At 35.5% G+C, this 12,024-nt stretch overlaps 1 protein-coding gene across 1 annotated transcript in view; it reads left to right on the forward strand.

The window, feature by feature from the left end:
• LOC106875832 (TBC1 domain family member 31) overlaps nucleotides 1-12,024 on the forward strand; it is a 46,957-nt gene that overhangs the window by 17,152 nt on the left and 17,781 nt on the right. The window contains exons 5-12 of the mRNA XM_014924117.2: nucleotides 1,884-2,032; nucleotides 2,800-2,959; nucleotides 3,652-3,852; nucleotides 6,276-6,380; nucleotides 7,919-8,001; nucleotides 8,627-8,773; nucleotides 10,019-10,152; nucleotides 11,063-11,196. Of these exons, the coding sequence (XP_014779603.1) occupies nucleotides 1,884-2,032; nucleotides 2,800-2,959; nucleotides 3,652-3,852; nucleotides 6,276-6,380; nucleotides 7,919-8,001; nucleotides 8,627-8,773; nucleotides 10,019-10,152; nucleotides 11,063-11,196 (1,113 nt within the window). The remainder of the gene's footprint in view (nucleotides 1-1,883; nucleotides 2,033-2,799; nucleotides 2,960-3,651; nucleotides 3,853-6,275; nucleotides 6,381-7,918; nucleotides 8,002-8,626; nucleotides 8,774-10,018; nucleotides 10,153-11,062; nucleotides 11,197-12,024) is intronic.

A 12,024-nucleotide genomic window follows, 5' to 3' on the forward strand; every position in this document is an offset into this window, starting at 1 on the left:
AGACACCATTTCGAGCGTGGCCGTTTTCGTGCGGGTGACATGTAAAAGCACCCACTACACTCTCTGAGTGGTTGGCGTTAGGAAGGGCATCCAGCTGTAGAAACTCTGCCAAATCAGACTGGAGCCTGGTGTTGCCATCCTGTTTCACCAGTCCTCAGTCAAATCGTCCAACCCATGCTAGCATGGAAAGCGGACGTTAAACGATGATGATGATGATGATGATATAAATTTAAAATAAGCTGAAAATGGAGGAAACTTTTGATCAACAACAGATTGACCAATATCAGCTAATTATTTTTTAATACAAATCTTAGCATTTCTTATGGCCGTTTCAGCTGCCAATGTTAGTCGGTACCTACAAAGAAAATTCCAAAAATAATATTCATCATCTTTACAGCAATTCAGTCTGGTACATGGAGCTTCATCAGAGTGAAAACAAATACATAAAATAAAAGAAGGAAAGAGGGGAAAAGGAAAGAACAGGGCCTTGAGATAAGGCCAGAAGGCTCAATATATTAGAATCGTACTATTTTGCAGTGTGAAGCCTGAAGTCAATGCGCAAAAGAGTAAACTAGCAAATAATTTAGAGAAATAATTTGTGGGTTATCTCTTATTTTAGGGGCACTAAGGTGTATAAATAATAGCAACACTTAGAAGAACTATTATAATAATAATAGAAATACAATAAATAAAATAGCGAGGTGAGTTAGACGAGGTATGAAGGATGCCAATAAATCCACTAATCACAAAGACAACAGTAATAACTTAAAATATTATCTGCAGAAACTGAGTCCTAGCACTACTAATGGCAGTATTAATGCACATAACCTAGATAATAAAACTAATGGTAATAAACATATACACCACACATATCTCTCTAACAGCTATAAACATGTGTCTTCAGTAAGATAACCGGTAAAGCGAGAGACATTAACTGGCTCATACTCCCATATGCAATGCTAATAAAGACCGACTTAGCTAAGCTAATATTTAACACTATAAATAAACACTTTGATAAGAATAGCAGGTATTCGAAACTTATTAATACTAAAGTAATAAAGATAGGTTATAGTCTCATGCTTAGCTTAGCCAGCATCATTTCCTCTCTAAATAATAAAAAACTAGACATTTTCTATTTAGATAGAAGCAACAATAACAATATCAGTAATAGTAAGAATAAAAATAATAAACCCCATAACCACTCCAAATTTAGTAAAGGGAACACTCGGAACCATAATAACCCTATTAATCTTAATCGACTTAGCATTATTCCACCAGAAAGTAATTCCCCACCACAGCCCAATCTATGTGACTGTAGGATACCAGTAGTAAGAATGGATATTCTTATCCCTTAGAGAGTTATTCCAATTGCTAACTCTGCTTGCCTTTTATATATATATATATATATAAGGGTAAATTTAGACAGCTTTCTGTAGATTGAAAAGAAATGATGAACAGCCTTAATTAATTTTTGAATCTTATTGGGTTCTCATCAATTTCAGAGGAACAAGCAGTCAATCTGTTTACATACTCCACACATCCGATAGTTACAGAATGCTGGAGCTACTAATTTGCATACCATAAGTGTTTAGCATTTTATTTAATATCAGTATTGGTGTCATCTGAAAAACACCCAGTGTACTCTGTAAAGTGGTTGGTGTTAGGAAGGGCATCCAGCTGTAGAAACTTTGCCAAAACTGATAATAGAACTTGGCATAGCCCTCTGGCTTGCCAGCTCTTAGAGAATGGACATTAAATGATGAGGATCATGATGATGTTGATAATTTATATGTTGGTTTATTTGCAAAAAATATCCTAAAACATAATACTTTCTTACACATTCTTTTAATTGTCTTTCATTTAATACTTAATTTTTCTTTCAGGTATTCTTTCTCCCTTTGAGTAATATTATCATTACCTGTTTCAAAGATGATTCAATATTTGGTTGGGATCTAGAAACACTTAGTTGCAAATTTGAACTGCCGATTCCATCTGGTAAAAAGACAAAATACAAAACACTTGCTTCCACACGGTAAGAAACTGTTAATTTTGCAAAAAGAAGTCATTTTGAATATCATAGGTTCAGGAGTGGCTGTGTGGTTAAAAATCTTGCTTTCCAGTCATGTAGTTTTGGGTTCAGTCCTATTTTGTGGCACTTTGGGCAAATTCTAGACAAACTGAGGTTACAATCTAATTTTAATTCCCACTTAACACAATTAGTATTCTTGAAAATTTTTTTCTAATTTTGTCACAAGACTAACAATTTTAGTGGGAAGAAGTTAGTTAATTACATTGACCCCAGTACTTCTCTGTCATTTTATTTTATTAACTCCAAAAGGATGAACGGCAATGTTGACCATGGCAGGATTTGAACTCAGAATATAAGAGCCAGCAAAAATGTTGCTAAGCATTTTTCTTCATATGTTTACAATTCTACCAGCTATCCCCTTGAATAATCTATTCTAATATAAGCAGAAGGCCTGAAATTTTATGAAGCTGATTACATCAACCCCAATATTGAAGTGGTACTTTGTTTTATCAAATCGAAAAAGATGAAAGGCTAAGTTAACCTCGGTAGGATTTTAATTCAGATTGTAAAGTGGCAGAAGAAATGCTGCTAAACATTTTGTCTGACATGCTAACAATTTCTCCAGCTCACCACCTTAAATAATGAATGAACATTTCAACCGCACATTTATTCTTGTATGACAGTGAGACTTGAATGCTTGTATAACAAATCAGGAAAAATGTTTATTTTCTTTAAATATAATAGCTCACTATTTCTTTACACTTCTCCAGGAGCGGTCGTACACTGGCCGCTGCAGGCCACTCGAGATTTATAAGCCTGTTTGCCTTGGACACACACACCTTATTTCGGGTGATAGAGCTGCCCGGCAAAGTTACCATTGTGAAACAGCTTGTTTTTCTCTCAGACAGTTTTGATAAAGGATCAAATAAGGTAAGAACAAATTCTTTCTGAAGATTAAAGTCATGTTGTTTTTGTTGTAGTATTGTGTAACCCTAAGTTCCTTCTGATAAGGCAGGCCCACAGTATGCAAATAAGAGGCCAAATTACTCGGTGTGGCCCACAGATCTAGTGTTCTGGATGTACCATATTTCTACTTAGTTGAGGCCCATACTGCTCAGTTCAACATTCAATGGTTAACTGTGCACAGTGCACCATTGTAGCTTAGACATGTTGTCTTCTCTTCATTGTTAAATCTACTTCTTTATACTTGAGTTGTCTAGTCTTAAATCAACACTGATGAAGCTGACCTATAATCAAAGGCATTCCAGCCATGCCTATCTTGTCTTTGTAGAGTTTTGTTTTGTACAGCATTATCCAGTGTACCCTTTATTTAAGGCAGTAAAGTGTGCGTTGCAGGATATTTTGCTATTATTTTTAACAGGTTGAGCAACCACATTGAGGTTCTCTGATCTAGATGTTAAACATCAACTATCAATTGCATCTAGATAGTTATCTGAGCAGCACATGGGTTACTGTTAATTACTCTATTGCATCATCTATCCTATACACCTGACTTCTCATTCCCTTTCTCCTCTTACAAGAGCATCAAAAACAAAATCAAAACTGAACTGATAGTAATCATTCACTAACTATAATTTATAATTTTCTGTTTTTTCTTTCAGATACTTGGTGCCTTGTGTCAAGATGGTATTGCAAGATTCATGGATATTCACTCATGTAAACTGCTCTTTGATATTGGTACCATCGAATACCGAATACACAGTATTTCAAGTAGTCTTATGGGGAAACATTTAATTGGTTTAATGGATTCTGGTAATATGAACATTTACAGTCTCCCAGCTCTCACTTCAGAACTGAATAAGGTATGCTATTTGGATTCCAGTTTCTAAGATATTTACATTTATATCTATTTGCTAATTTGGGATGATTATTGCTTAATCCCATGTCAGCCTTAACTATCATCATCATCATCTTTTAAGGTCTATTTTCCATGCTGGCATTGGTTGGTCACTTTGACCGGAACTGGCAAGCCACAGAGCTGCACCACATTCCAGTTTGATTTGACTTGGTTTCTTTGACTGGACGCCCTTCCTAAAACCTACCATTTCTCAGTGTGTGCCGAGTGCTTTTAACATGCCACCAGCACAAGCGCTTTTATGTGGTACCAGCATAAGTCTTGTTACCTGGCACCAGCACAAATGCTTTTTTTACCTGGCACTAGCAGGAGTGCTCATTACCTGGCACCAGCATGAGTTTTTTTCACTTGGCACCAGCACCTTTTTTTTTTTTCCTGGCACCAGCATGGGTGCTTCTTACCTAGCACCAGCATTAGTGATTTTACCTGGCACCTGCATGAGTTTTTTTTTTCACCTGGCACTAACACATGTGCTTTTTACCTGGCACCAGCATGAGTGCTTTTTGCATGGCACCAGCACGAATTCTTTTTACCTGGCACCAGCAGGAGTGCTTTTTGCCTGGCACCAACACAAGTGTTTTTTACGTGGCAGTAGCACAGGACTCTTGCAGGCCAATCCTCTTTAACAAGGGATATGATAATCTCAAGTGGTAATCTTGATCTCCAATTTGATGTGGAGGTTGTGTTAGAACACAGAATATTGCACTGTTCTCATAAAGACTCATGATGCATAAAAGCACTCTTATATCATTGACAGACAAGAATTGTTTGCTACAGCAGCTGTGTTTATTGTAACATGCACCTAAGTCATGACCCAACTCCATCTTTTAATATTAAGGATTGCATTGTTCAATATATCCTTCTTTATTTAAGATGGTAGGGTGTGATTTAAGGGTAATTTTGCTGCAGTTTCTAGTAAGTTAAGTAACCACTTTGAAGTTCTCCCATTGTCACATGCATGTTATAGTGAGTCTAACTCACACAGCTATGCACTTATACTTCAGTCAACATGATCACCAATTAATTGATTTATAGTTTAGGTGGCTGAGTATTTCACAGGCATTTATTCTCTAAACATAAAGCTCAGGCAGAATCAGCATGACACTGTGTATAGTTTAGCTAAGCCTATGAATTAAAAATACACCCTGTCCAACAAGCTTCCACACAATTTCCATATATCCAATTTTGAGTAGGTTTGTAAGGCTTGTTTTAACTTGAATCTATGATAGAGACACCTGTTCAAGATTTTGTTCTGTGAGATCCATTCTGGAATGAAGTGATTTTGAAACAAACTTTTTTAATTACACGGACATGTGCTCATATGTGTGAAATAATTGTTTCTAACTCAGATACAAGGCCAGTAGTTTTGAGGCCAAGGTAGAAGGATTTTGATGAACCACATTGACTCCAATGCTTGATGAAGGGCAAAGTTGACCTCAGCAGGATTTTATTTCACAATGTAAAGAGCCACAGCAAATACAGCAAGGCATTTTGTCTGATGATTTAACTATTCTGCCAACCCACTGCTCTGTATGTGAGAAATAATAATAATAATAATATTTTTTTCTAATTTTGGCACAAGTCTAGTAATTTTAGGGTGATGGGGTTAGTTGATTACATTAGTCCTAGTATTTCTCTGGTGCCTTATTTTATTGACCCTGTAAAGATGAAAAGCAAAGTTGACTACGGTAGGATTTGATCTCAAAATATAAAGTGCCAGAAGAAAAGCTGCTAAGCATTTTGTATTATGTACTAACAATTCTGCCAACTCACCACCTAAATAATAATGATGATAATGGTTTGTTATAGCACTTCATAGGTGCAGGAGTGGCTGTGTTGTCAGAAGTTTACTTTCTGACCATGTGATTCCAGGTTCAGTCCCACAGCATGGCACCTTGGACAAATGTCTTCTTTTATAGGCTTGGGCTGACCAAAGCCTTGTGAGTGGATTTGGTTGGCGTAAACTGATAAAAGCCCATTTTGTGTGTGTGTGTGTGTGTGTGTTTCTGTTTCTGTCTGTGTTTCTCCCCCTCCACCACTTGACAAGCGGTGTGTTTATTTCCTTGAGCAGTTTGGCAATAGAGACTGATAGAATAAGTACCAAGCTCAAAAAAGTAAATGTATTGGGGTCAATTGGTTCAACTAAAATTCTTCGAGGTGGTGCCCCAGCATGGCCACTGGGTAATGACTGAAATAAGTAAAAGCTAAAAGATAAAATACTCCTGTAGGACTGCTTTATTGTGTTTATTTCTATCTTCCAGAATCTGTCTTTTCCTTTTCATAGTACTGAAGTTTGCTTTGATTAGTGTAATTGGTGGACTTGTATTTAACTTTACTGCTAATCTTAACTATTCTTTAATCATTTTCTAGCCTCCTCCACCTGTTGTAAAAGCAGTCAGAAAAACAAAATCTTTTGAGGAATTCATCAAAAGCAGCTATAAAAGTAGTGATAAGCCATCTTCTGATTCTTCAGAGGTGAGTTCTGTAAAGGCTTCTAAAGAATATTTCACTTTCAATTACACAGCAAGTTGAATGTTTCATTGTTTAAAAATATAATGAGTGATTTTTGGGTACAGGTTCACAGAAGTAGAAATTAATGAAAGGGTTCTTATTACACATGTCTTCAAATCCATTATACTGTGAAAAATTTGCTGACCAGAGAAATAACAACAGCATCATGGCTTGTAGCTTATTGTACACTAGAAAGGGACTTAACTCATGTTTGCAGATGGCTCCGACTTGAAAATTGTTAGAAATTATGGTTTAAAATTATTTTTAATGCAAAAATTCATGTGTTAGGAAGTAACAAAAAGAAAAACAAATGGCCGATTCCGGGCATTTTCGACCATGAGGAATCCATTGGTGCAACTCCCAAATTGCTCTCTTGTAAGGTGTGGATTTCTATAGATGCAACACACACACACACACACACTCAAAAACTCAGCTTTACAATATGTACTGATGATTCAACAAAACATATAAGTTTCCTTTCTTTCCAGCCTTCTCAAGTCCTCTGCATTCAAAGCCCATGTCTCACTACCATGAGCATTGCCGTTCTAAAACAAGCATCATACAATCTACTCTTTACTCTGAGGGAAATTATCTTTGTTACTAGCAACAGCAGTAGTGGCCCTCTAAAATTTTGTTGTATTCTTACCATAGTTATTATATTTTTGGAGCAACTACTTTCCTTGCTAATTATATCTCCTGGGTAACAAAAGCTCTCTGTGACCTTCATAACTTGATCCAGTTGTTTGATTCCTTAATAATTTCATCTCTCTAAGGCATTATCTCCTTTGCCTTTGTAGCAGTTTACAATGGCACTACTGCATCAGTCATTGGGTATAACACCTTCCTGTACAGTTTGACTAATTATCCAGATGCTAATCATGTATCCTACCTCATGAAATATTTTGAGCATCTTTACAACTATCTAGACCCACAGCTTCCCCTCTTTTCATGCCCTTAATTGCTTTATCTAACATGCTACTGTCAACTTAAATTGCCTGTCCTTTATAGGGTGAGCATGAAGTAGCCCTTGTATATTGTATGCGTTCTCCACATTTTATAACATCAGCCTTTTATGATAATACTTCTGTATGACTTTCTTGTCTTCTATACTGATGGTGAGTATGTCTTCATCATCCAAATACATTTCTCATTTTTTGATATCTCAGATTTTTCTCACACATCGTCTTGCAATCTTGAACACCTTATACCTTTGTTCTTCACATTGCAGGACCTGCACAAATCTCTTCCTTTATATTTCGCTTTAAGCCAAGCATACCTATCCTCTAGCTGTCTCTCAAGCTATTTGATAATGCTTCCTACTGATGGATGTAAAAATAAACATATAAATATATATATAAAAATACTAACCAGCTACTGACATAAACAATAAGAAACAGAAGCCATGAAATAGGTAGAAGCTCAAAAAGACTTGGGAAATGATTTTCTTAGACTAGCCAGACTTTATTGTGTTCTCATCAGTTGTGTTTTCCTTTCTTCTACAGGACAAGGATTTGGATGAAAGTATTGATAAAGATCGGCTGTACCGTATACTAAAAGGACATGGAGAGTATCCTGAGAAATACAGGTTAGAGATTTGGAATATTTGATTGAAGAGTAATCAAACTTTAGATAAACATTATATATTTATGCAATTTCCTGCTAAATCCAGCAGTGTATATTAGTTTTTGTTTTAGTCAGAAGTGCAGTGCTCATAACCTTTGATGGGGTACCTGAGACAAGAAGGAGGAAGTGAAAAAGTTGTCTTCACACCAGAGACTTGGCCTAACTGCTTGTAACAGTGATCTCTATTAAAGGCATCCAAAAGCAAGGTGGTGACTCTAAATTCAATGATGGATTAAGTCTGCTACTCAGCAACAAGAATGGCTCCTCCAACTGACTTCCACATAGTTTCCATCTATCACATTTCACTTATAAAGCTTTGGTTGACTCAAGGCTATGACAGGAGACACCCAAGGTGTCACGATGATAGGATTGAACCTAAAACTACATAGTTTCAAAAGAACTTCTTAACCTTACAGTCTTAACAGAAATCTAAAATCGAAATTAAACCTTTCTTTGTGTTTTACTATCTATAACAACTCCCTGTATAAAATTTGATCTCATTCCCTGATATCTTAAATTAACATTTTAATTTCTACTTTTGATAATGTTCATTAGGTTACAAACTTTTGTCATGTTGTTTTATACAGATTTTTCATCTGGAGATCATTGTTGAAATTGCCTGAGAACCACACAGCTTATGCTGCTCTTGTTGACAAAGGGAACCACTCATCATTTATCACATTGCAAGAGTATTATCCAGTCAAGAGTCAAAGACTGTTTAGATTATTGCAGAGGTAATATTCTTGTACCTTTAAACATTTTTGTATTTGAAAAAACATGAACTATTTCAGTCATCCAGCTAGAGAAAATCTGCCTTAATAAAACTCTAGTTGACCCATGCCAGCATGGAAAAATGGACATTAAAATGATAATGATGATGATGATGATGATATATGTGTGTGTGTGTGTGTATGTGTAGGGAGGTTATATTCCACTCGTGTTATAAATGGTATTATATCAAAAACGGTAACTTAGCCATTCAGTGTTTGTATTAGTGTGTATAAGTACTGGGGTTGATATGATTGACTAAATCCCTTAAGAACTGTAACCTGTCATGGCTGCTATTTCTATGTCTGAAGCCATTAAAACAACTGTGGCTTAAACAAATGTTGATAGTCTTATAAACTCAGTTTTAATTTTAATATCCATTTCCATGACTCTGTTATGGTTTTCTACACAACTTCTAAATTTTTCATTCTTCCTATGTTTATCAATTTTCATTTTGTAATGTATATTTTAAAACAGAAGAAAAGCTTACAAAACAAACCTTGTCATAAAGTAAGGTGTTTTTATTCTACAGTTATATACATTGAACCTCCAAGCTGACCTTCTGTTCATGTGGATTGTAAACAATACCACTACAGCCCAATTTGTGTCAATGTCAAGACAAACATATACACAAATGCACACACACACACACATGCATGCAACAACTTCCTTTATAGTTTCCATCTACTAAGTTTCGCTCACAAAACACTGGTAAATCCAGGGTTATAGTCAAAATGAAGGCAAATAGCCTAGTGGTTTGGGTATTCATCTTATGATCCTAAAGTCATGAGTTTGATTCCAAGTGGTACATTTTGTTCTTCAGCAAGACACTTTATTTTACATTGCTCCTGTTCACTCAGTTGGCAAAAATGAGTAGTACCTGTATTTCAAAGGGCCAGCCTTGTCACATTGTGTCATGCTGAATTTCCCTGAGAACTACTTGAAGGGTACACATGTTTGTGGAGTGCTCAGCCAGTTGCACGTTAATTTAATGAGTTGGCTGTTCCATTGATCGGATCAGCTGGAACCCTTGTCACCATAACCAACAGACTGCCAGTTATAGTTGAAGACATTTGTGTAAGTGCCACATTGTGGTTAAGTAGTGAATGTCTTATCCACACATCCATGCCTAGGTCTACATTTGAGCTTTAAAATCTAATTTATGCCAATGCTAATGAATTGGCTATAGTGTAACTTTTGTTTCTTTGTAGGGTTCTGTCAGCTTTAGCTCATTGGTCTCCAATTTTAGCTGAAACCAAATATTTACCTGCTCTGGTGTTTCCATTCCTAAAAGTGTTTCACCAAAATCATTTATGTTGTTTTGAGATAGTTGCCACCTTCATCAGTAAGTTAATACTTTTCTCTGATAATCTTTGTTAAATAATTATTTCTTTATTTCCAAAAACTGTTTATAATGAAACCATCATATGATTGTATTGATTGTAATAACTAATTCTTTACTTTAAGGTTTTACACCTTGACAGTAGACTTAACCAGACATCCTGTCAATAGGTGAGGGTTCTCTCTGTAGCAAAAGACTGCATAAATTATTGAAGCCAAGGTTAAGATATTTATAATATTGATTTATTTCATTAATATATCCATTGTTTTTCTGCCATTTTATCAGGAGCCTTTTATGGAATCCACAATATTTGAAGCATTCTGACCTCTCTGCTCTGAAGTTAGCTTCTTCCTGTTGGTCTTGGAGGCCCTAAAAAGGGTCATGGATATTACCTTTTATCCTCTAATTAAGACATAAAAAAAGAAAAATACTAAAACAAGTCACTTACAGAGAGACTTAAGCTAAGCACTAGACAAAATGTTTTACAGCAATTATTTTAAACTTTTCAATTCCGTATTCAAGTTCCCTGGGACTAACTTTGACTTTCATCTGTTTGGCTTTGATAAAATAAATACCAATAATGCATTATTGACATCCATTCAATTTCTATTATAATATTATATAAAAAAAAATATTTTAAAAAGCTGTAAGAAATTGTACAACAAAATAAATCAATAATTATAGAATTAGTAACTTTAAAATTACTTTAAGATATTCAAGTGTGATTTGAAGAAGCATTGGCTTCTATTTCTAGCAAATCGAAGAACCACGAACCACAGAGCCACGCACACACACACACCTGCTACCGCCACATTCTCTTTTCTGTGTATTTTACGTTTGCAGAACAAAGTTTAAAATTAATGTAATTTCCTTAAGAATAATATTTATTGTTATTAATTTCTTTATTTTCAAGTTAACTGGTGTGCTCATTGGTTTGAATATTTCCCTAATCCTCCAATTAATATTCTTGGAATGATTGAGAACGTCCTTTCACGTCATGATCCCACTCTCTTGAGGCATCTGATTAAATACAAAGTCACATCTCAGGTATATATATATATATATATCATCATTATCATTTACATCTGTGTGTGTGTGTGCGCGCACACGCTTATGTATGTATATCAGTTGTCAGTTTCCCCTTGTATTGCATTTAATAATTAATTTCTGTATACACACTGTCAGTTTTCCAAACTATACATTCGATGTTGAATATTACACTTGTGGGTTGCCTACATGCACACCACCAACTCACCTTTCCCTCACTGCCTTTAACAAAGTCCACTCTGTTACAACAAATAATCAAATCTGGGTCTGAGAATAGCCCAGTATTTTGCTATATTACTTCCTACTGCAGCAAACCATGAATTACAGCTTCCTCTGACCAGTCTTGAAAGCTCTTTGGAAAAGTCATGATCTCTGCTCCTACCTCTCTGACTTAACCCATAAATTACAGTACCCTACTTTTATGCTTTTATTTACAAAAAGCCTTCTAGAATGTAGCATATGTAACTGAGGTAGTATTAAATTAAAATAGCCATCTACAGCCGTAGCCAAAAGTTTGGAACATTTCAAAAAAAATTAAAATTGTTATGCCCAAATACAATTCAATTCGAATACATACAATGTAGAGATATACTTACCTAATAATTGATCCAATGGTTCAATATCTAGAAGAAAAAATTTTCAGACGCAGGAGTGGCTGTGTGGTAAGTAGCTTGCTTACCAATCACATGTTTGCGGGTTCAGTCCCACTGCGTGGCACTTTGGGCAAGTGTCTTCTACTATAGCCTTGGGCCGGCCAAAACCTTGTGAGTGGATTTGGTAGATGGAAACTGAAAGAAGCCCATCATATATATGCATATACATATATAT

This window comes from Octopus bimaculoides, chromosome 1 (assembly GCF_001194135.2).
Source record: "Octopus bimaculoides isolate UCB-OBI-ISO-001 chromosome 1, ASM119413v2, whole genome shotgun sequence".
In the NCBI taxonomy this organism is placed as follows: domain Eukaryota; kingdom Metazoa; phylum Mollusca; class Cephalopoda; order Octopoda; family Octopodidae; genus Octopus; species Octopus bimaculoides.